At 42.7% G+C, this 26,758-nt stretch overlaps 1 protein-coding gene across 1 annotated transcript; it reads right to left on the minus strand.

Annotated features, from left to right (window-relative positions):
• Positions 1-615: 615 nt before the first annotated feature.
• Positions 616-26,546, minus strand: LOC135389715 (zinc finger protein 99-like). The gene is made up of 5 exons (XM_064619747.1): positions 26,540-26,546; positions 22,694-23,032; positions 15,143-15,322; positions 4,469-4,888; positions 616-977 (listed from the first exon to the last, which is right to left on the minus strand). Exons 1-5 carry the CDS (start codon positions 26,544-26,546, stop codon positions 616-618), a joined length of 1,308 nt encoding a protein of 435 aa, XP_064475817.1.
• Positions 26,547-26,758: the final 212 nt, after the last annotated feature.

The raw sequence follows: 26,758 nt of genomic DNA on the forward strand, positions 1-26,758 counted from the left end.
CACGGGCAGCGCCGTTCTAGAAGGGCTGCACAATATCCAGAAGACGTTTTAACCGTACAATTTACATACGTCGGTCTTCAAAATTAGCTAAGAACATGCAACATGTCACATAGTTTTGTTTCCTGTGCTAAAATTTCCAGGAAAAAAGCAAAACAAAACTTAACTACTGCTCTTATCTTGACTTCAATTTACAAAAATAAAATAAATATGGGCACGAGAAGCATGTCCAAGTCCATGGCACAATTAACGACAGGTGCCTGTGACTACCGGTGTGTCTTGTCCCGCTGTATGTTACGCCACGAGCAGCTACGACAATCAACATGTTAACCGTAAAACAAAAAGTAACTTCCCACGTTCCACACATCGTCTTCCGCGGAAGCCTTGTTGCCAGACCTTACCAGCTATCACAAGCTACCATCCGGCATCTACTGGGAAAGTCTGCCAGAAAGCCGGCCCTTTGCCCCCCCATCCGGATGGCTCTCTATCAACCGTACCCACAATTCACAGCGACATATATTTGTCCCACCCATACACAAACTGCCACATAATAACATTTCATCTCAAACGAAGCTGCCTTCTTACCAGGAGGAAGTTCTATGTGACTCTCTCCACGCCTCACATGAATGACGAAGTGTCATGCGAGGCATGCCGCGGTGGGCGTCCCCTTCTTCCGCGGGCTGACGGGACGTTGACTCCGTGGACGCCCTGGACGTGGGAACGCAAATTGTCCGCCCAGTTGAACCTCCGTGGACAGTAGGCGCACTGGTACTTGAGAAAGTTTGGGTTGTGGATGACTCGATGCCTCCGCATGGTGAATGCAGTCGAGAAGTTTTTGTTGCAGATATCACAGATGTAGCGGTCTTCGCGTGCGGCTTGCGAGTCGTGGCCGTGAAGGAAAGAAAACTGAGACATGGACAGCATCGACGGCGGAGAGCGGCTGCTGGGATAGCGGATGTTGCCCAAGAAGGGCTTCGGTTCTGGGGAGGGGAGAGGGAAGATTTATTAATAAAGCATGTACAGTAACTTTGCTGAAACATACACTACTGAAGGGACTTCCAACAAGATTTCACACATGCAGGGCAACGGGCAGATGCAATGGTGAGGCAAGACTGACAGCTGCAGATTGGGGGAACAAGGCCTGAAAGTCCGCGATTTGGTCCAAAATCCTGGCCACCGTATGACATTCTCGTGGTGGCACTAGGACATACAGCTACCTTGCATAAAGTTGGTGGAAACGAGAACAGGCTTGTTCTCTCATTTTGATATCACAGTGCTTGTAGACACACAAGCAAAATGTAATAGTATCAGTACAATAATGGAATAGTAAAATGGTGTGCAACAAGATGATGAAAAGAACAGTCAGCCCCATCTACCAGCGAGGCTCTAGAAGGATTTTACTACAGTTGAGACATTGCTGCTAGCCTCATAATGGTTACCCCGCATGAAAGCTACCTCTTCAGACACTGAGAAGGGACAAGGCACAGGCTCTCCAGACAATTTTCTAACCAGAGCATTCTAACCAACTGAGGCAGGCTGACCTGCCTCATTATTGCATCTGCCCATCCAGTCGAACCGATGAACCAGAAATGCACAAAAAATGAATTCACCCGAGGAACCAAAACGAGGGAGACATATTCAGTAATTCAGTACACAGAGAGAAAGAATACACACAACGTCAGTCTACCGGAAACAAAAATACGACAAAGCACTCACATTTAAAATTCAAAAGCACACATGTAACTAATAAGCTACTAAGTACTGGGCATTTCAGCCAGCCGTGTCATGGGACACAAGCACTTTCCACTTTTCATAAATGTGCACAACAATGTGCCCACACATCAGCCATAAATACACAACTTCTGTCTTCTGCATCTCAGAAAAACCAGACTCCCCGTCAAGACTTCCTCCACTATTCTTTTGCAACACCTTGTGGGGGTTATTTATACAGCTGCCTATACGAATAGAGCTTGTTCAGATCATCTTACGGAATATAAACAGATTTGCAAGAGGGAGTTAGTTACAGGTAATCTAAACCATTGGTACCACAGCAGCAAAGGACTGCTCCGCATCTTTATCAGCAGCACAACAGCGAGGGTAGGCAGGGGCGCATAATCGGTGAAGAAACATTGAGTGGAGATTGCTATCGTCCAGATTCCATTAGTCTTTGGACTTTGCAAACATACCCCTGCCAAAATTTAGCATAGCACACTGACAAATCTTGAAGTTGCTGAAGCACTAAGCTCATACATAGTACTTTGAAAACAGTACTGCTTTTGTAGCATGGCCATGCTTCATTTTCTGCATCATAAAATATGGATCAATTATAATCATTTTTAGAATATTTTATTTGCAAAAAATTAAATTTTAAAGGCGCACAAAATGTGGATTACGTCGACATGCAAAGTACTAAAAACAGAGAACACAAACGGAGGTACGGAAAATAGCCCTGAAACCAACACCACTTAACACCCCAAAAAGAAGTAAAACATGGAAATACAAATGACAAAAGTCAAGCACTAAAAACTCAGTCGAGTCACACTACCTTTTGATACTGCTTTTTCTGAAGCGATCTGATATGCACGTACACTGGTAGTATGCATGTAACCTATGACCAAGGTTTAACTGAACAACCAAAGGATGCAATATTGCAATGCTCAAGATATCAAAGAGGCTAGGAATACGGTACATATATATCTGTAATTAACCGAATATTTCAATAACAGTGTTGTGTTTCTGGTAGCCTACTGGAACATCAACATTTAAGAAAATCAAATCATGTACAAAGTTAGCTTTCATGGAAGTTTTAAAGGACACAACTTTGTCCATGACACTTTACTATCGGTACTCTTTAGGAGCACTAAAAACATGCATGTTGTTAAAAAAGAGACATTCAAAAGAGCACACTTCTTGTTAATCGACACCATGGCACCATGCAAGTGATCAAAGCAAACAATGAATCTGCTTCAAATCACTTCTACACACAATGGAATGTATTCACTACCAGGAACGCTAGAGCAAGCAATCTCAACACCAACTCCTAAAACTAAGAAATCTCGACAGTTCACCTAGTTCTCAATGCCCTAAACATCATTAAAATACACAACAAGAACACAGGTTGACAGCTACTGAGGCATATTACAAAAAGATATCACACAATTCCATCAATGCTTTAAAAACTAGGCAGCCGTGCATGGCCCACTTTAGTGAAAACCACAGTATGGACAAAGCATATGGCGTCTTGAATTCCAGGTTCCCAGTTTTAGTACGTATACGATACGGCTGCTTGGATAAAACAACAGACAATCAAGATACACAGTCAAACCTCGTCACAGCTAAACGCGATACAACGAAATTTGCGGTACGACAAAATAATTGACGTTCCCCGTCAGGCTTCCATAGGGGGCAAGGCATTTTAACTCCCGCTAGAACGAGAGAGTTTTATTTTGCATCTTGATACAACCAAAGAAAAGTTCCCAATACAGAATTTACTCCATCCCTACCATGCTCAAAGAAAAAAAAAAAAAAAAAAATGTAATAAGAAATAAAAAAGCAAAAGGCATGGTCTGCTTTTTGCAGGGCTTTTCTACTCTGTATCTCTCCTCAACCATCCTTTTCGGCAAGGCAAAAGATCGTCGACAGCAGTGACTGCGACTGATTGGGATTGTGTTGCCTGCAATTCCATTATATCGAGGTTCAACTGTATCACATAGCTACGGCGTTCGAATATGGCTTACGTAAGTGTGAGGCTTCAAATACATCTCACAGTGAACAGAAACTTGTGTCAGGCTCATAAAGTTGCACGAAAATCTAGAAAACAGGAAAAAAATTGAACAAATTATGGGTTTTTATATCGTGAAGAAATTTGCTTGTTCACTGTGGATAAGTGATAGGCACTGGCAAGATAAACCACGCCTGCAACATAAACAGACAAGGCAAGGTCTGTCATGTCGGGATGCACTGCACATTATTGTCTGTTCTTATCCAGCAACCGAAACATATGTTAGTAACTGATTAATCTATTCAGCACTTTGAGCAATAGATACAAAAGTAACCTAAAAATTCATGTCTTGCGCAGAAAAGCGCTATCCTTATAAAATGGAAGCAAAACTTCATGTCTCGATGTCTCAAGAGATTGCTTCTCGGCCAGTCAGGCAACATTTTCTTGACGTTCTGGTTCTTGACTTTCACACACTGTCTGTTCCACTTTTGTCAAAACCTGAGATTCAGCAGTCATGCACACTGAAAGAAGATGAGAAGCAGTTTACCGTCATGTTCAATGGGCTCACCACATTCAACGCACAGTAATGGAAGGACCTAGGGTTGGGACGGCTGCACGTTTCCACAACCCACACTTTGTAACAACGAGTTAGGAGCATCCTTTCGATCATGTGACCCTGTTCTAGTTGGTCGTTGTACAGGTTCGCTAACGCCACTGCTCTAGTAAACCTCGACTCACCACTTCAATCACCGCTGCCATCTTCGCTTCCCTTCTGCTTCGTCTTGGGATCAACGTTGAGGTGATGCACGCAGCGGATGTGCCGTTTCACATCATCCGGCCAATTGAACTGTTTCGGACACAGGAAGCAAGGAAACTTTCTTCTCACAGGCCAGTGCAGCAACTGGTGCCTCTTGAAGTTTGCCTTGTTGGCAAAGCTGTGCATGCATATCGGACAGACGATCCGCTTCAACAGTAAGGCGTCATCAGAGTCGGCAGGGGACTTGGGAGTGTCGTTTTTAAGCAACACCTTTCGATGCAAGGGAGGTGGCGAGGGGGAGACCTGCGTGACGGCTACCCTCCTGAACAGTACTTGGCCTCCGTCTTCCTCAACCTCTACCTCTTCACCTTCGCTGCTTTCTTCTTCAAAGTCTTCCACCTCGTCGTAATCGTCTGGAAGTTTTTTATTTTTCGTTAGTTACAACCTTTTGCACTTCGGAAACAACGGTAGAGATAATCAAGTGGTAAATAACCTGAGGTAGCTTTACAGATACATTGAAAGGTGTCGTGGTACAATGCATTAATAGAAGGCACTTCATGTAACAAGTTTTGGATGACATCTCAAATACCTAGCATGTGATGAGCTTAACACTTCAACTGGAGAGGCCTAGAGACAGTGTGACAGGATGCTAAATGAGATTGCATATATCAGTGACAAAAATACCGCAGGTACCACTGGGCTTCATGATCAAGGGCAGCCACCCTTGGCGTCAGAATTTTTCAAACTAGCCAGGGAGCAAAAGAAAATGCATATATACGCCTCCAGGAAATCCAGGAGAGCATACCACAGCCTGGAACTGTGGAAACTTTGTTCTCAGAAGGAGAAGAAAGTCCTCAAACCTAATTTCTCCTCTCTGCTCATAGACAGAGAGGTGTCAAGGATGCTTAAACATAAAGTAAAGAGCTGTGCTCTCTTTCCCATAACAATAAGTGGCACTGTGTGCACCAGGAGCACTGAAATTTCTTGGAATTTTCGAAATTGTCAGAAGTGTCTCACAAAAAACAGTTAGAGAACTGACTGGAAAAATGCCAGATGTAAAACTGATAGCCCACAAAGGGTGTCTGCCCTGCTTTGCACCGAAGATTTGTGTACAGGTAGACATGGAACAGTCAGTATCAGCATCCAGTAAAAATGCTCACAGGAAATATATATATAGCGGAGGACATGTGACTCAGGAGAAGACTTGCAATTCAACCATCTAGATAACTGTACCACAGATGTGACATTTCGATCAACATACACTGCAGGAAAACACATCTTGCTTCGTACACATCCTGGAGAAATAAACCAAATATTTTCTTCATATTATAGATCTCACCTCGTGATGCCCTGCTCATTAGTTGCTAACAATCTTGTTGCATTTACAACCAGAAGAATCAAACACTTGTGCTATGAAGAGCACCACAAGCGCTACGCGCTGAAAAAAAAATTACTGCAGCTCGAGGTTTGCACATTTTATACCATCTCCTCTACGAAACAACATGCAAAGGCAAATTAAGTGTTCGTGAAACTTTCTCAATTCAAGAACTTCTTTATACTAAATTGGAATCAATGAAGGTTCACTGAAACGAACTCCAAACTAAGTCATGAAACGTTACACATAAAACATGCACACCCCTATATGTGTCAACTGGGATTGCAAGTCTCATATTAATGCTGGAAGAGCTAAGAAAAAAACTAGAGATGAGACGAATCCAGAATGTCCTGAATCCGAATCCGAATCCAAGGAAGGTTCTGCGAATCCACGAATCTTTCGAATCCTTTCTTTAAAAAGACCTTAAAAAGCCAGGAAAAAAAAGAAAAGAAACCTTTACTGAAAAGTGCTTTGAAGCAGAATACGATACATTTGTTTAATGAAAAACAAATTAAATACTAGTTCAGTTTCGGGAGAAAATTTACCCATATAGTTCTTAGACGTAATTTATTTAACATGTTGTTCATTGACCACAAGAAATACATAGATTCTCAAGTCTGAATCATTTCCATAAAACTAAGGAACAATCAAAGGCAAAACCATGTTACTTTTAAACTTGTAATGTAAGAGTTCCTGCCTGAACTCTCAGTCCAAAGCAATGTAAACAAACAAACAAGAAAACACCCGTCGGTCAACGAGGCTTTCGGCGGACTCTGGGGGCGCAAACTTGAAAAAGAAACAAACAATCGTGGTTGGTGGATTAAATAGATTCGATTCGCCGTTTTGGGCACTGGGATTCGGATTCCCAAATCTCGAATCCCTGCCTAGGATTCGAGGATTCGGTTGACGCATCTCTAAAAAAAACCCAAACTAGGACGGTAATTATGTATCACAAGAGCAGCCAAACCGGTGCAAAGAATATCATACATTCGTTCAAAGTGCAGAGCTGTAATGCTATGAGTATTTGTGACAGTGCAAAATGCTGCAATATGCTAAATAATATGTAAATGCGTGTAAAATTAAAGAGTACGTATAAACAACACTGCATCATACGAAACTGAGTTCACACGCTGAACATGCGTTCGACGAGAGCTTGTATTGTGCAGTAACCGTTGCACTTAGAAGCCTCCGGAAGCTTCGGGTTGTGATGCTGACACAGCTGGTCGAAAAATTGTCTCTTATAATTATTTCTGTTTAACACAGACTTCACACAGTGACCTGTAACAAAAGCAGCATCTGTTACAGAGTAATCTCTTTGAAATTCTTCGCCAAATTCTCACACACTTCACACTGAGTAAGGCAGCTACGAAGTAGGCTACTCACCACTAGGCACTTTGTTCAGTGTGTGCTAAAGTGGTAGTAAGTTAAAAATAAATAATAATTATTTTGATAAATCATGTATAAGGTCAATGTTACGCAAACTTAGTGCCTTAATACTGTGTGTTACTGGTAGATACTGACAATATAATCTCTCAGGTCAATGGGGCAACCAATATATCACCGTAGGAAACATCGTGAAAAATCCTGTGTGTACAACAATGTGTTGCTGGCCGAAACACAGCATATTTCATCCATCCACTGCACTTGTGGCTTTGAGATGAAGCTGCACTTGGAGATGCATGGCTGAAAGACCAAGATAGAACAAAATTAAAAGGTTTGGTAGAAAACAGGCGTATTATAATATTTGTTTATTTATATTGAAAAATGGTGGACATTGGCTTGAACTTGGCAGCTAGAAACATTTAGAAAGGCTTGAGAGTTTGGCTTTCACTTCGCCTTGCCATAGTGTGGTTAATTTGATATTCATTTCAATAATCTTATACCTCAGTTCACTTCAGGTGTGAATCACATTTTTACAAATGGGGCACTTTGTCTTGAGGAGGCACTGGGACAAACTTTCTAACTGTGTTGAGAAGCCCAAAAATTACGTAGCTCCAGCAGTTCAAGTAGAACTGCATTTCGTTAACTATCAATAATTACTTCCAACAAAAATTATGGTCTGCCCAATAAAACAAATCTCGAAGAAAAGGTTGCACAAAAACTCCTTTTACTCAACAAATGACAAAGCGGTTCCTCTCATGGAAATTATCTTGTATTACACACATGGAACAAAAATTGATGCTCTTTGATTCCATGAAACATGCGCATGTACAGTCAACCCTCCATTTATGAACGGCATGCATTCCTCGGAAAATCTTTCATAAAACGAGGCATTCATAAATCGAGGAGAATGACAGGAACTCCATTATGATAGTTTATAAGATTTATTTACTTTACAGATAGTGGTATACATTATATAGTTAGAAATGATGCTCTGTGTCATTGACTCTCCACTCTCAGTTGTGCTGAGGCGAGACGCTGACGCTGCTCTCGTCACTCCTATCCTCAAAGTATACTACTTCACATTCTGCGGATGGTTCCTCGCTGATCCAGCTGCTTCCAACGAAAGGTATCCCGTTTGGCACCTGCGGTCAGTGCCAATCTCTCGCGCTTCCAACCTCGCAATGCATCCATTGTGACGTTCGACTTAAAATGACAGCCGCTGGCATGCCACAGAGGCAAAGTTCATTTTCTTATCTTTCGGGCTCCAGAGTAAGACATGGGGTAATCCTAGTTGGCATCCTATGCACCAATTCATGTGTTAATGACTCAGCCCGTTTGTAAACTGAGGTAAAAAAACTGTTCACAGTTCGGAAATCGAGGTTCGTAAACCGAGGGAGGAATACAAGGGAAGTGTTTTGTTCCGCAACGGACCGTTTGTAAATGCAAGGGTTGACTGTACGAAACGCCAAATTTGAGCTGAATGAATCCTTCCATCTCGAAGATGGGCACTACAAGTGCTACACGCTGTCCAAGCAGCTCCCCAGTTTCCCCACGTTTGCCCGTGGAGCGACCCTTATTTGTCCTTCTCTCAAATAAGGGGACAACTTTTCAAGGTGAGGCACACGTGGGTTTCCTCTGTGGACCTGTGCCGCCCCACGAATACCCCCTTATTGCTGCCCCGTGAGTGGACACACACTCACACAGTTCATCACATGGTTTCTCTAAAACTTTACTCTCTTCTCTCCGCAGAGACAAACTGTCATAGTTTATCAGAGCCCTGAAATGAGCATGCGATTTTTTTCAGCGAACAAGTCACAGTGACAGATCGAAGGGGTGGGGGAGGGAGGAAAGGTGGCGATTGCCCACACCCCAAAATGCTAGGTTACACATTAGTTTTCCTCCTCTCCAATATTAGTCGATTTGACAATGACGGCCCCCCCTAGCAAATGCGGGTCTGGATCCATCCCTGACTAGTCATACAGAGAAGTGCTCCTTTTGGAATCTTGTGATTATGAATGAGAAGGTGACCATAACTCCATAGGTATGTCTTCTTTTTTTCTCATCTATGCCACGATACACCAGAATATTCTCACCTATAACCCAAGGTCACGGGTGTGAGACATCCCATATCGCAGTCTGGTGCTATGCGAGATTCTCAGGTGCGTCGTGAGGTCACCGGGCCAGGCAAACTCCTTCACGCAGAGTGGACAGCTGTGCTTGATCCGTAAAGGACGGTGCATCTGCATGTGCCTGTTAAGACTGCCCTTCGTTGCAAACGTCCGGTTGCAGGTGCGACAGAATGGAGCTGGTGTCTTCCTTCAGCAGAAAAAATGGCAACAATTAATGAAGTGAGGGGAACATTCCTAGAGACTAGGGCAGAAATGCAGGGAACAGACACGAGACACCAACTCGGGGATGAATTTGATTCGACTTCTGGACGCCGGATGAAGCATCGTAATGAGTACCTACAGTTCTGTACTGCGAGGTTTTCTGCATGTACAATTTTGCCTCCGGCTGCTGCGGCAGAAAAGTTTGGTGGAGCAAGAAAAGCACTGGATAATCAAATGCTTTGGTGACATTTGCACCGCACAAACGTGTGCAGGTCGTTCAACTGTAAGCTGGCTCAATGATAAGCTTTTAAAAATGTACATTATAAAGCACTTGCGCTTTTCTTTTTTTCTGCATAGCTGTTTATAGACGGCCCCTGACTTTAAAGAGACGAATCGAGGTAACAGTGACTAATTTAAAGGAGATACGAGAAGCTTTGTCAGCATTCTTTGCAAATGCTATTATGTATTACAGAGTCTTTCCTAACAGTGCCCCTTTGTAAATACAGTCGACTCCCGTTTATCCAGACTTCATTGTTCCAGAGCGAAAATGTCCGGAAAGCGGGGCACCCCGATAAGTGAAACGCGATATCATGAGCTTTATTTCGGCCCCTATTTATTTCGTAATGGACATCAAACTGTCCATACTCATTTATGCAAGAATACTACGAGCATACAAGCACCAAGTTCTCCTAAGCTCTTAGTTATGGCACTAGCTTGGCGAACATTATTCTTTAGCTCAAAGGAGTGCACTTCGGGCCTCTTGGAGTGTCACCACACAAGCTTCTTCATTGTCGTCATCTGATTCCCTTTTGTCGTCATTGCAACTTACAATATCAACAATGTTTTCATCTCAAATGATGGCACACGTTTAATCGTGTCCACCCACATCGAGGTACTCAAGATCTGCTGACGGACACTTTGACTTGACTTTTGGACTCTCGGATTGAATGTCCGCTGCAGATTCAAATGACTGGACTGGTCATCAGCCCCGCATGGGTACAATGAGAAAGGGAGGGATATCCATGAAGCAGAGTACGGAGTAGTTCACTCTACCCTCGTGGTTGTCGCTCCCACTTGCAATAATGTAGGTCACACACTGACTCTGACCAAAGACTGGTTTCCATAGTGGTCCTGGAAATTCTTGTCCGGATCCGAAAGCTGAAGCCCGGATAAATGAAGCTAAAATGCATGAACTGAAATCTGTCCCCATGATTTTTGTCCGGATAGCGCGGTATCCGGATAAGTGAAACCCAGATAAATGGGGGTCGACTGTACGTGTATAACTGTGAAAACATTGATAAATAAATTAAGTTGAACGTTGAAGTTGAAAGAGTTTGCTATTGCACAGGGAAAAGAAAAACATATATACTATATATATATTTATTTTGCAGATAGGACTTCACATATCCGGCCTCGTATGTATTTCATGCTGTTGCAAGGCCGACGAAACGTGCTGTACTAACCCTGATGGAAAATCACTGAAACATTTTGAATCTAAAATATGAGCTTCCATGCAAATAAGCCAAGTTTGCTGGTGATAGTAGCATTTAAAATAGTATTTTGTTGCCTACAACACACAAAAATGCTGGAACCAGTGTTCCTGTAGGTCTATCAGTGACTTCATTGTCACCCACCAAAAGGACTTTTGCTTCTTTTTAATAAAGTCACATATATTCTAGAAGACACAAAGACTTCTCATGCAAGTTTCAAAGATATCCAGAACCTGACCTCCATGTAACGAGTGCCTGAACAGGTGCTCCAACTTTCTGACTAGTACTTGTTAGTGCTTACCGGTAAACATCCCCTACCGATTACCTTGTCAACTGCAGTCAACCGCAGTTAGTTCAAAGTTAAAAAATGTGGACGCACTTACTTGGAAGCACCTGGTCCGCTTTGTGACTGCTGTGAGGTATGTTGAGAAGGATCCGACATCCTTCGGATTTGATGCATCGATGACCAGGAAAAGGCCCCCTGAGGCACATTACGAAACATGTAGCTCCCCCTCCGTGCAACTGAAATTGAAACCACACAACAAGGATATACGAAAGCGTAGCTAGCAGGCGACTGGCGTAATTAAATAGAGCAGGAAGAGAATCAGGATGGAAATGATTACAAGGTTTGCATCTTTTTGTACGCAGAAAATGATATCTCATTTGTATGACGTACCGTAATTTCCAGTCTATAACGCATACCAACGGAAAATGAGAGCTTCAGAATAAAATACTCAGCCCGTCTGTGCTTATGTTCAGAAAGCAAGGAAGCATCACGTTGAGATCAATTATCATCAGATGACAGTTCGTGGTAATACGGTCACCGCAGGCCAACTGTGATAACGAAAAACACCACGGTATATTTTGTGCCAAAACAACACTGTATTTAATGTTTCTCACGGAAGACTGCGTGTCTAAGCTATTTGTATCTTGCCACCAAGTTGCCGGCGTCTTCAGCTGGGTCTGAACCCACAACCTATGAACCAAAGCTTGCAACCCTGATAGAAAATAGCACATGTAACGTGCACTACCATATATCACTCAGGCGGAGCTCAGAGGTCAAAGTTTGCCATAACGCGCGCATTATACACAGGAAATTACGGTACTATGCACATGCTTCTATGCGACAGAATGAGACAAACATAACAAGTTTGACGAAATATACTTTCCACATGTACTCATGCTATGTGTCCAAAATGCAGTCTATGCCAAATGTCTGGACTACTACGACAGAACGTATTTTGAAATACCAATGCCCGTTTATTCAAATATGTAACTTTGAACAAGTAGAAAAGAAATAGTACTAAACCCATATACATGCTTTCAATACTTTGCTCACTGTAGCGTATGAAAAAAAAAAGAAAAAATACAGTACATCTACATACACTGGAAACAACACAAAAAAACACACATAAACTGATTATGTTAATGCCCGCTTGAATATGAGGCAAGATGCTGTTCAACAGCAAAAAAAAAAAAAAATGTCATATCTAGGACCGTAATACTGAAGTATACCTGTTATCTCTATGAAGCGCACTGCACTGCTACCAAAGCCGATACGTTGAATTACTCTTGCATGACACATTCTAAAATAGTGCAGTGAGAAATTAACTAATTACTGAATGTTACAATAGTGCCAGGATAAGCAAAAGGAAATCCGGAGATGCACAACTTGTTAAACTTTAAAATGCTTACCAAGAGCAAAAGAAAATATGGACAACATAGCACATGACTTGTTCAAATAATAAAGAGCTTATACATATCTCCAAGTGTGGTGCTACGTTGTTTTTAGGTACAGATTGTTCCATGCTCGATTGATTGACCTTGATAGACACCATGAGAAATCAAGCTGCACTGATTTGTGGAAGTAAATGGAAAAGCCACACAGTCAACCCAGGATTTCAGCTAGTACATGTACAGTAATATCATACAAAAGCAATGGCAAGGGAGCAACAATGGTTTCCTCCTCTTCAGAGTGAGTGCAAGTGCAGGAACTTTTAAATTAGAAAATTGAACTAAATTGAAAAGAAATTAAATTAAACATGATTTCTCAAACATTTTAGGAAATGCCATCCATCGCACTGAACAATGTGATGCACCAGAAATTTGTTGCGAATCACCAAAATGTTGTATTACTTCAGTGAACCAAAATGTCAAAATTACAGCTGGCTTGCATAACTTTGTTATTCTAACATTTTGGCACTACACTAACATACAACAATTTCTAAGCTTTCCTCACAAGAGCAACTGCTGTGTCCTTCGCAGCATTGTAACTTCTGAAGCTATAACAATTTCACACAGAATACATGAATATATAATTCCTTTCATATGCTAGCTATGGTCTATATAACCCTTACTACTACACAGTGGGTCGACACCTACTAGACAGCCGATAAATGAGAGCACGAGCACATAAATACTCCGGACACAAAGGCGTGATTCTGCTTACACTACAATGCACTAGCCTTTATCAACGGTAGGAACTTCAGCCGAACTTTGTGTACGTTCAAGTTTGTGCCATGTGTAACGAAAACAGGTCAACTTTGTTACTGGGCTACAAACCACAGGGAAAGTTAACTGTGGGAAACACGCAATCATTCGAGTAACTGAGAGTCAAAAATTAAAAATATTGTGGGCTGCCAGAAAGAGCTTAAAAAATTACGCACCTCAATTGGCATGTTACCAAATGTGACAATGCAATGAAACTTGTGGCAAGTACCACGTGTGTGAAAGTTATGTATCTAGTCTGAAAGTTTATTGCATATCTGAGTAACTTATTACAGACAGTGAACTGATGCAAGGTGTACGCACGTGTATATGAGTAAATGAGCTATCAAACAAACAGTGTTTCTAGCATCTGTTTTCTGTTTTGTAGCTTCCTGTTCTCTTCAGTGTTTTGATCTAAGGGAGTATAGCATAGTGACAAATGCATAGATAAATGCACGGTGTGAGTATTAGCATAATAAATTTATCACCACTTTTAGGGTCACTACATTCATGCTTTAAGCAACACCACAACATAATATGAAAAAGAAGGAAAAATAAAAACAGCACATAAATAATTATGGAGTGTGCAAGATAAATAGTTATGAACTGGAAGTGAGTATGTCCACGATCTACACACGTGTGATATAAAGTTATTATATGGATGGTACATGGTAACAAAAACAAGAGCAGATAACTTCAATAATTGCAGTGCGAAGCCCTTGTACAGAAAGAGGTACGTAAATTTATGTTAGAAAATAACATAACACAATTTTATGTTTTCCCCACTTACAGGGAGCTCTTTTTTGTAGTGTGGGTAACACATTTACCTATGACATCCGTAAAATGCCACACAAACGTGATCACCCATGTAACATATAATTTATGAGTAACTAAGAGATTCGATATCAAATTTACGCCCGAGGGTGGCACAGGGAAACAATTCGAAACAGGAAACATCTGAACCTGCTCTACACTGCAGTTCTTACTTTTGCACAAAACAATTCTTGAAGAAACTTTGAAGACAAAGATTCGAGATTCAATAAAGCCACATGTACTGAAAAATTGAATTGGATTTCCGATTGATTGGATTTTGGACCAAATGGACACAAATCCGATTTCACACGCCTGTGAGCTGCCGCAACGTTTGAATCAACCAATATTATGCTAGCTTATATTTGCAAAAATTCGAACTATAGTCGTGTTCAACTTAAGAATGGCATGTTTAAACCCAGCCCTACACCTGTTCCTATTGGCTGCCACAGCTAGCCGCATCGCCCTACACTGCGACAGGTAGTGCACCGACACGGAAACTATTGGAGCCCTAAGGCTGTCACCTGGTGACACCGCAGTATAATTTCTACAGCACAGCAACTTCTGTCAGGGTTGATGGACTACATTTCATGCTGTTCTTAGGTCGAACATGGGTATAGTATCCTGTTCGTGTAAGAGGTGCAAGCCACCATCCCCAGATAAACAACACTCGAGATATAACCGCGACACTTCCGCGCACATTAACTCGCAGGTCATTGCATTCTCAGTGGAGTGCTCGGTGCACATTGAGAATGTGCTGGCCCTGGTACCATTTGGTCGTAAACGACTTGCCGCAGTAGTCGCAGGGGAAGCGCTTGTGAGAACGGTGCTGATAATACTGGTGCTGGCGCCACGAGCTCATGTTCTTGAACACCTTGCCGCATGGCTCACACCGAAGTGGACCATCCTTGTTTCCGCGGAAGTGGTTGTACGGCCGAACCGAGAAAAAGTGCCAGCGACGACCGTCTTCACCTGAAAAAGGTGGTTCGGACACTCCGCAATTAGAATGCAACTTGGAATATTCAGTTCGGAACGAGATGACAGAGGCAAACAGGTAGACACAGCGCTTCCAAAGTCGCATGAAAAAAACTTGAAGACTTGAAAGAAACGTGTATTTGTATAGCCCTGTAGATACCGGCACTTTGCAATCTGGAATTGCAGTGCGATTGCTTTTTCACGCGGCGAATGGTAACGTCAGGAAGTGATTGTGTAGAGGCATAGAGTTCCTCCGCTGATTCTTTATACTTGTGCGGAGAACAGCTACCTGACGTGTTACCCATGTTCTATGGGCAAAATGATAACGACAACATGTAGCTCGCTATACATATTTCGCCGTAAACTATGATGCCCTCCAGAGAAGGGTTAGTTCACACCAGTGCTCAAATATAACCCATAATGAATCAACATGGAGGTAGGCACGGGACAAACTTATACGTAGACACACACTTTCAACCGATTTTGCTCACGAAATGGCACAAAGCAATACGATAGCTGGTTAAATCATTTTTCAAGTAAGACTGGTTGACAGTGCAACTGCGTGTATTCATGTACATCCCATCCTTGTTTCGTGTCACTTCAATATGGGCCCAATTACTTCTTCAGGAATATAACATTTGGGCAAAATTCCAAACTATGCATTAAAACTATCAGTGCAAAATTTATTCTATCCCAGTTTAGCACCTACAAATTTTGTGTCAAAAGTATAATTTGCACTTCACAGGGATAATACTTTGTCTATCATTGCAAGCATGAATGAATGAATGAATGGACTGTGGATTGAATGCCGAGGCGCACTGTGACGCATACCCAGAGTAAAACGCCTCCTTACTGTGTATTCACACGAGTGACATCCTTACGGAAGATTCTAGTGGAAGAAAAAGCGAAAACACTGCTCACAGAGAAGAACTTCCGTCCCGTGTTATGTTGATCATTCATTCGGCGCGGAATATCGGGAGCGGCGTACTGCGCACTTTAGAGACGACACTGTCAGCGTCTTTCCTGTCGTATGCTACGGAATATCTTGTGGCTGTGTTGCAGGATATTCCCCACGGTTAGCAGTGCACGTGAAGACTGGACGTTGAGCGCTCGCGCTCAGAAAGCTATGACGTTGTTCACGTCTTCCGCTTCTGCAGGGAATGTTGCTCGTGTGAATACACTGTTAGTGGAAACAAAACTACCCAATGAAAGAGGAGCACGGCCAAAATAGTTCATTCCAAGGTGTCTCTCACATTACTCGCTGCTTTCTAGAGCAAGCATTAAGCTGACGCACAATGTAAGACAGAAGTGACTGGGTGAACAAAAATTACTTGTACCCAATTGCACCTGCTAAAGCAGCATGCACTTCACGAGCATCACGACACAAATTAAAACATAAGCAAAGTACTGTGCAAGTCATACCTGCGCCCCAGAACAACAAAGCCAGAGAAAATGGTGAGCTAATGAGCTCGACAAACAGCGTATATGTCAACCACAATTGAACATTTCTTTCTGAGCTTAATGGGAAACATACATAATGTGATACCCCCATAACAGCTAGCTTCATTTTTTTCACAACACAGAATCCACGACGTCAGTGCTACACAGCACTGAACTGTCCACACAACTCTCCAAACAGAAATGACTGGTACATCCGAAGTGCACCCGTCAGGTGTCGTTGCTGTGTAGATTTCTTGGAGTATTGCATCTTCTCTGAAAGGATAACATGGATTTATACTCGCAGCACCCATTTTGTTAAGCATACTTACCACTGCAAACATAAGACAGGAGGAGCACTAAGTGTGCTACGAAACAAAAATCTAACTTTACAAAAAAAAAAGAAAATGAAAAAAAAACTCTGCAACTACATCCGATCTAATTTCAATTTAAACCTCATCCAATGACAAGTCAATGAGGAGGGAGGGATGTTAACTATGGCTTTCTAAACTAAAAAAACTTCTTCATTAATGCTCGAGAAGAATTTCAAGACTGTGCTAACCCACACTGTGGATGGTAGCATGTGCCAAACTCAGACTGTGACATGTGTGCAAGGAAACACAAGTGTGCGACGTCATCACTGCTCGGCACACACATAGTGTCCACATGTAGATCAAAAGCACAAAATTTTATTTAAAAAATTTAAAAAATTACAACTCGTTAGCTAATGCCCGAGTCATTATGAAAACACGCAATACTAAGCTACAGTTCTAATACATCTTAAACTTTGGAACGTGGTGTATCTGATGGAGAGAGCGGAGGCACAACACAGAAGCAATGAAGCTTTGGTACCTTATTCATGCGCAAGAGGTGCTTCACAGAAGTACCCATCAACTTGTCACAGCGGCTGCCACTGCATAGTCTGCAGAGTCCCACGGGACGCTTCCAGACGATTGGGGTCACAGGGGCATCAGAATTGTTTCGTTGATGGACCGTAGGTTGTAGAGCTAACCAAACCTTCCAATGTGTTAACTGCCAGAGTGCAATGTAAATCAGCATCATGACTTTCTCCCACTTTATTAGTCCTTTTTATGGCATTTTTCTTTTCTGCCTCGACACTTACAGAAATTCTCTTGGACACGTACAAAGACAAAACCAAACATGACAGCTAGATTGGCTATAAGGAGAGAGTTTCTTTCCAGGCTATCCAAGCATCTTTATCAGGTCCAAAGATCACCAACACACAACAATCTGATATACATATGTTTCTTTAACCAGGATAGTCTACTTACATGCTGTGTATATAATGTGAAGTTCCCTAATTTTAGCCATTACAAATAACTGCAGAAACATTCGCAGTAATAATTGCAAACTTCCTTTTACAACATCACGCTCCGCTACGGTGAGACTTGTAAACGAAAATATGTTGAAAACAGCACGATTTTTGTACCTGACAAGCAAAACATCGCTTGGCAGATATGAATTTTTCTGACTGGAGATGTTTAAAAATAGAGAGTAAGATTGCTGCGATACTGTCCGCTGAATCCGGCCTCCGTACAATGCGAACAGCGGACGCACTTTGCTAGCGACTCTTTTTTTCTCTTTTTATATTACGATGTCTTCCAACAAACAAAAATCACACACAACTTCACACGCGGAAAGTCTTGTAATGCATAGCTTTGGGGAAGAAAACATGACTGCAAAGTTGCAGATTGTATACATAGCTACTGCAGTTATAAACGCCCTGGTTGATTCTGCCGTTACGCTTTACAGGTTGCTTTGCAGGCGCACACAGTCCTGGCAACCGACACCTGTGTCCAAAACAGTTGTAACCTGTGCAAACCTCCAAAAGTTTGGCGTCTAGAATAACACGGAGACCCACACAGCGTTGAACGCACGCGCTGCTTACACACACGCACACACACATACATTCATTGAAACCCAAGCCCATGAACAATAAATAGAAAAATACCCTAGCTCCACTACAGCCTCAAAATTTCTCGTAAAGGACGAGTCTACAAAGTAAACTGTGTCTCTTGTAAAAATATTCTGTCCTGCATAGTGTATTAAACCTATGACTGTGATGTGGCAATCTGTAACTCAGAACAAAGACGCGTGCACGCTACAGGAACCAACCGACGTTCAGCACTGGAAAACGACAGATTCAATTGTACCTACAATGTGTATTCACCCTAAAAGGTACAACACCCACAAATGCTGCCAGTATTGCTGAGCTGTTGCAATCAGTAACCACCAACGGAACCCTGTTAACAGTGACACATCGCACCACACTTGCACTTTCACTACAATCAAACACACATCTGTATGACCATACATGAGCCCCTTACTTACAGTACAGTGTTGTTTCGACAGCTCTTCCAAGCCTCACAAGAGTGAAGAATTTAGAAGACCAGAAAAAGTGACGTCAAAAGCCATCGAGAAAATGGTGTAAATGCAGGTAGGCCGGCGGAGTTGTCTTTGCGTTTTCATGTGCCGCAGTCTCAGGTCTTCTATAAGTGAGGACTGTAGAAGGTAAATTGTTTAATCGTGCCCTGTAGTGAGGCTTTGCTGGGTTTTTCATGTTCTCCCTCTCTTCCAATATGAGGCCTGTTGTGCTGCATGCGATTCTACATCAAGGTAGCTGATGACTGTTTGAAATTGTGCGTTAATTTGTATGTTTACAAACTATAAAAAAGCTTTCACATGATATGTCGGCTCACGTGGATGGGACGAACAGTTGCATAGTTTAGTTGCTAAACTTGTGTTTTTGTTTCCTTGGTGTTCCAAAAGTTCTTTGGCAGGGGATATGAACAGTGCACCATAAGAACGTGTGCGTGACACTGCATGGAGACGAGTTTGGCACTTTACATTAGTGGCGTCCCAAAGTGGATCTTTTTTTTTTTGTCCTCGACATAATTTATAATGTTTAGAATTAAACACACTGTAAACTTGTTGCAGTGAGAGGCTCGGAAATAATGTAGAGCAGTGATATGCAAGTTGAATATGCCTTCTATAGTATGTGAGGAGTATTCTCTCTACAATGCAATGTAAGAAAAATAAAAGCGAAGCTGCATCTTAAAAGAGCCATTACCTATCAAAGATACCAAAACTAAAGCACACTGTAACTGCACAGAAATGCACAATACTAAACCTGTTCCGCCTAGTTTCAATTCAGACAGATATGTGAAGACTGAAAACAACATCTTGCTCAGTCGCAATCTGGCTAAATGTTGTCCCTCCATGAGGTTACATGCAGCATAGGCATGACCTGAATTAAGAGTGCCATAGAGAAATGCCTGGGCAGAAACTGCTGTGACCAAACCAAGAGACAAAGGTTGCTTCTTGGGTGCCAAAAATTATCTGTGCATCAGAAATGAGTATGCTTGCTACAAGGAACCCGACTACATAGGAACCAGAGAATAAAATCAAATAAATGCAAAGCAGTCAAATGCATGCGGCATAAATAGAGAGGCGCAAGGAAGAAGGGTGGCACTAAACATGCTGGACTCATACGATGCAATCATACGATTATGCAAACAGCAAGGGCGAGGAGGAAGACTGGAGTGTACCCTGCGATAATACTGACCCCAAAGTTTTATTTTTATTTTGTCCGTGGTCATGCACTTTGTGCGTATGTCTAAAAATTACTGGGGGGCAACAAGCCAGTAAAACGTGAACACGGGCTCTGGCAAGGTTTCGTTGGCACGGATGTTATGTTGCATCTCTAAACATTTTCACGTTCAAATCATATTTACTGCTTCTTTTGCTGTTGGGCTTGATATGTGAACGCTGATGAACCTGGAGACGCGGCTAAAGCCACCTGAGAACCACACGAAAAACAATGATGGTGCCTTCTCGGCATGAATAAGGAGGAGGAGGACCTACAAAGGCAGAAGAGTACTTACTATACATGGGACACCCCGCACCGCAAAATAATTAAGACGATAAACCCGAGAGTCATTAAATAACGTGGCCATTCCTGTCTTAAAAAAACCCTGTTGTAATGCTCTGCAAATAACTTAAGTCTGGAATATGTATAGATTGTGTATATACGTGTGTAAAATAGAGCATAGAAGAAAACAACTTGTACATAGACAGCATTGATCACGTCCTCAACAGAAGAAGCTAAACGCACGTATGTATATTCATATATGGCCCTGTAACCACGCACAGTGCTGTGTGTCGTGAAGGCTGGCATAAATACATATATCTAAATAGTGGGGAATATGTGCATGTATGTACACTAAATAATAAAATGTAGAAGAGTACACTAACACCCTGTGGAACTCAATGTAGAATTCTGAACTTTGTATGACACATAATATATCATGTTGTTCTTCACGTTGTGACACTCCTTCGTCCGGATCATGAAGTGGTTTGTTAAAGACGAATGTTGCAGTCTCGAAGCCATAAATCAGTTTGCAAGCCATGATTACCTACCCATGAGCATGCCATAGATTCACTTGTCAAGGAACAGGACTTTAAAGGGGGCACTCAAGTGCAAAAATTTCTTCTGCGCCGAACGAAAGATGCCATCACGAAAGACGTGACAAAAAGGAAGAGGATTCACCTTTGCGTCATTTGTGATTTACCGTGTATTTACACGAGCGACATCCTTAGGGGACTCCAGGGGACTCCAGGGGACTCCAGGGGACTTAGGGGACTCCAGGGGACTTAGGGGACATCCGAGGGGGCTCCAGTGGAAGAAAAAGCAAAAACTGCTCGCGGAGCCGGAAGTTCCGCCCTGTGTTATGTTGAGCATTCACACGGTGCCGGCATACTGCGCATTTAGCAAACGACATCACCAGTGTGTGTCTTCCTGTCGTCTGCTACGGAATGTGTTGTGGCTATGCATTCCCCACGGTTAGCAGTGCATGTGAAGACACAACACTGAGCACTCGCGCCCACGTGACAGCGGAAAGCTTATGACATTTTTCGCATCTTCCGCTGCAGTATTCTGGGGAATGGCGTTCGTGTGAATACATGGTTGTGAGCAAAGGAAACTGCAATGTACACTTCCCATGTGCTTCTTTTACAATGCGGAGAGGCCATGGATTGGTCGACCCAAATGACCTCCCGTGATGATTGGACAAATCGTTTTGCAGAGACCAATGACAGCGTAAATTGCGGTTTCCTTCGTTCATAAATCACGAACGATGCAATGGATGAATCCCGTTCCTTTTGTTGTTGTTGTCAAGGTAACGGCATCATTCATTCCACGAGAAATTTTTATTAGTGCTCCGTTAAGCATAAATGATTCACATTGCAGCTTTTTTTTCTTTTCTTTTTTCATCCGAAGTAAGTTGGTGATCCTTTTGTCACATTTAAATATATTTACTCCCCCCAGTCCTTTACTGTTATGTCATATTGGACAGAGAAATTCAGGGAAGACTATGAACATCCCCAAACAAAATTACCGACATGCTCATAGGTTAAGCACTTACAACCTAATTTCCATAGCTAATCCACTGAAAGGGACTGTACTTGGCAAGCCTCTCCAGACACACTTTTCGCAAAACACCAAAGTGAAATAATAAATATAAATAAAGCTTCTAGTTACAGATGCCTGAATTTCAGACAACACTAAAAAATGTACATGTAAACCTCAACTGATCACGTCCAGCTACCGAGGCCTCATTCACGAGCGATGTCGCAAAGGTTTCAAGCATTTTGTACTTGCTTGTCAGTTCTTTTAAATCCCTCGAAATGTTATCTAAATACTGCTGACGGACTTGCCTTGATCCCTCCCCCCCAATCTCAATTGTTATTTCATTAATTATAGCACGTATGCTTCTGCCCATAGATCTCATTATGAATGTTGCCTCTGTAAAGAGTAGCTATCAAAATTTAAAAGAAAACACGACAGACGCAGGAGAACTAACTCTGTCGCAGCACGACTTCGTTGCACCCAGAAGCTGATGAGTTATGTACCATCCGACAGTTCTGACGGCAATGGAAAGCGATACTTGCGGTACTTGAAGTCTTCCGACCTCATGTTGTGGATGGTTTGCATGTGGGTCTTGAGGTTGCCGGGCCAGTTGAACAGTTTCCCGCACACATCACACTGGAAGCGCCGGTTGAAGGGCTTGTGCATCAGCATGTGGCGCCGCATGCTGTGCTTGGTCGAGTAGGTCTTGAGGCAAATGGGGCATGTGTTGTCGTTGCGCACCGCGATGCCCTCGGGGCGCTGCATCTGCTGGAGGTACGTCGTGTACTTGCTCAGGAAATCGTCCACGCTAGACAGGTGCTCCTGCGACTCACGGACTCGACCTGGGTTGGGGGGGAAGGGAGAAGGGGAAGGAGGAGAAAAGCAGGCCAATTTGGTTACTCCAGACAAGAACACGATCGCAGAACACCAGTCCAAATCGGTATACAGTTTCAACTACAAGACGTGCAGTCATGAATGTCACTTCAAACACTTTTTCACCCTAAGAGCTCACTGAAGTTTGATGCAAGCCCAGCAACGCTGAGACGTGGAGCGGACAAATGTAACGCGAGAAAAACGATAGGAGGAAGTATTATATAAGAGCAAAGAGGTAGACACAAATGTATAACGCAGACGTCAAGCTTCTACTTGATCCGTGTCCTGGTTCCCGGGCTTCCGCTAAATGGGAAAGAAAAAGGTGGTCAGTATTTGATCTGCACATCAAAGGACCTCAGTCCACACTGCAGTCTGGCACATAATGCATGAAAGCAGTACCTGAGAGGTGTTATTCCAGTGATATTTGGTACGAGAGATTATACCTGAGAAGACACGAAGCTGACCACATGCACTGTCACTGACGTACCTTCACCAAATCAATTCCCCAAATGTTTTTATTATCCAGGCTTTTTTGTATATGTACATTTGAGTAGGTTTAAATGAGCAAAACAGCAAGGCCACTGTGCGAGATCTGGGAATAAATAATGATAGCTTGCATAATGTCTCTTCTGAGCAACACAATCTTTGTCTTCACCACCGTTCACAGAAGCTTACAGATATGATGCAAATAATTCAGCTCACACTTTTCCTGCACAATCGAAGGTAATAAATAACAGTACCCCTTGCACCCCTACACAAACTTGGGTACCAGAGCTTCAGGTATCAGATAAACAAATTTTTCCCATTTTGTTCCTATAAAAGCGTTGGGAACCTCAGCTTACATCAAATTCACTAAACTGATCAGCACAAGCCCTGCAAAAGGCTGCATTCCAACAGAAACCAATCGAAGCTCTTTCTAATGCGATTTTTCAGTGATTTCAGTGCTTTTAGTGATTACGTGTGTGCTAAAGAAACAATTCTTCAGCTTATGTTCGTAAAAAAAACATGAAAACATGCATAAACAATGCCAAAAGCACCTAAATCTTCAGGACAAAAGTACCTTAAAGGGGCACTAAAATGCAAGAACAAGTTCACTTCAAATTACGTTACACGCTACGTTAATTTCGTACTTGTTACCATAATTCAAAACTTCCGATTCCGTTACGGAGCTACAATCGAAATTATACCGGACACTTCCTTGCTTCGGCGCTAAGCAGTGAACGTCGTATCAGCTCGTGCATTGGTGTTTTTAGTCCGGTGTTTAGTCGGTGCCACACCGTGGAGCAGCCCCGGCAAAAAACATGGTGCACGTTGCGAGGCGGACCGGCGTCGCTGTCCAAAGGACGTGAAGATAAATGTTGTCAGTGGAGCACATTCGAGAGAACTGTTGTGGGCTACAATTCAGTAAATCGGTATTGAAAAATGCAGCAGTGCCCATCATGTCGTGCATATACGGAACACTACGATCGGACCCGTTCCAAATGCACATGCCCACGATAGGTATGTGCGCACTTCTCCTGCTGTCTCATTAGCCAATCTTTGCCTCCTGGGGATCCCATTCGTTGCCGCAAAAGATGGCTCTGTTTTCACTGCGTTTTTCTTCTAAGTGGTAGCGCTCTGTGAACAAATTTTGCTTGCATTATACTAATTGAAACACGGACTTTCATACGAGAGCAAGTTGTCTTTGCATTTTAGTGCCCCTTTACCAACTTTGTCACAAGGTTTCCATCACTACCTACGCCCATATTTTGGCGAATTTGTGTGGTGATTTCGTGGCAACTTCTTTTGCCAGATCCGGAGCAGTCACGTTCGCTTGATCAAAGCGAAGCAATCTCGCATGTTCGCGAGTGCCCGGAATTTGCCAGCTAGCACGTTTTTCGGGTTGCCCCACTACATCCGCACTGCAAGGGTGGCGACAGCCTGCATCAGCACGCACGCCTGTGTTCACGTGGGTTAGCAGACGACGAAACCCGAAGATGGGCAACCGCGATGCCCCCAGCATGATCCCAGCAGTTAAAACCGCTAGATTCCTGGCACTAATGTTCGGGTGGCAACGGTCACACGATACAGCGCGGGCAATTTCCAAGCGCTGGGTCGTGTTGCCATGAAATGACCACCCGAATTCACCATTAGATAATACGTCACAGAGCCTGGCACTTGCAACTGGAACAGCAATTTTAGAAACAAAAGTTATTTCACAGTGGCAGCTTCCAACAACCATCCAACCATGGAATTGCAACACCCTGGGTTTATGATGAGGATATTTAACGGCCCTTGCTTTTAAGCATCTTGACATATCAGTACAGTACCACGCACTACTCTCTAAGATCACAATCTTGCTCATCACGACACTGGTACTTGGTACCACACGAACGAACCACGCCGACTGTGCTGCCTGTTTCAAACAGGGGGATTCGTAATATTATGCTACGTCTTAGAGACCGTTCAAACAGAGGATCCTGCGTTTTAGTGCGTCGCTACAGTATGCTTTCCTGCATATGCTGACTTTTGTCTGTGGTCGGTCATAGCACTATGAACAGCGAGAGTCACGTACTATGTAACCAGAATTGGGGTCAGCAAATGCAAGATAGCATAGCATCACGATACACTCAGCACAAGGATCCAGTTTTACTAATTAATCATTCAAATGCTCTCGAAGCCTTGCTCTTGAGGGCATGCGTCAACATTACAACTTTTAGTGTAATGTTTTTCTAAGTAGCACCATACACATCTCTATGCAAAACCTTCAGCACATCGATACTCAAACCTTTACGTACACAATACGTACACACGAGAGACAGACGTGTAATAGTGGAAATAAGATGAGTTCATAAATAGGAGCGATCATGATGGATGCTACACATTAAATGTCATCCCTACTTAAACTACATCTAACTCGAAAGCGACCACCTCTGCCGGAGAGGCGAGATGTTTAAAAATGTCTACAGCACTACGAACAACACATTAAGTGTCACTTGGTGACAGCACAAGAGCACTGGACACATCATTATGCAATATGCTATGTTGTTAAACACTCAGCTAGGCTGAATTCTTCCCTCAGAGTGCCACTGCGCATCAATGCTATGTACACGCTTGATTTACAGTGTGTGTGTTATCGCACCACGCACGACTACACCGAAAACGTTATTTTGTGTGCGAAAAGGTGTTAGTGTTTGTGTCTCACGATGAAAATTTTCTGCAAGTATGAAAATAATAAACAATCTCAAAGACTGTGCATTACATTGTAACAGCCTGCTGAGGGCAGGAGTGCAAATCATGAAACAGCATGCAGCTGTGACATTACATCAAAACTATGTTGTATGTATTCAAACAGTCGGCTTATACATGACTAGGGCATGGGTGGCAGTTGTACTATTGTTCATTTGAGTGCATACTGAACTGGGTTCTTAATATCAACAGACAGTTTGTCTTTTGCTCCTTGCTTCTGTCAAAATATCATATATTTTGCCCATTACCTGCCATTTCTCTTTCTAGCACATCATTACCTTTTCGATGTCTGTTCACTACTTGTCACATGATTTCTTTTGACTGCACTTGAGGTTTACAATTGCATAGCAGCTTGCAAAGGGACGTGTCTTGTGTTACTGCCACTTCTCGTGTCTATGAGCTATGTAAGCACGCCTGCTTTGTCAACAGCAAGCTCGAGAACATAAATACATGCATCAGGGAATACT

The sequence above is a fragment of the Ornithodoros turicata genome, chromosome 3 (assembly GCF_037126465.1).
Source record: "Ornithodoros turicata isolate Travis chromosome 3, ASM3712646v1, whole genome shotgun sequence".
Classification (NCBI taxonomy): domain Eukaryota; kingdom Metazoa; phylum Arthropoda; class Arachnida; order Ixodida; family Argasidae; genus Ornithodoros; species Ornithodoros turicata.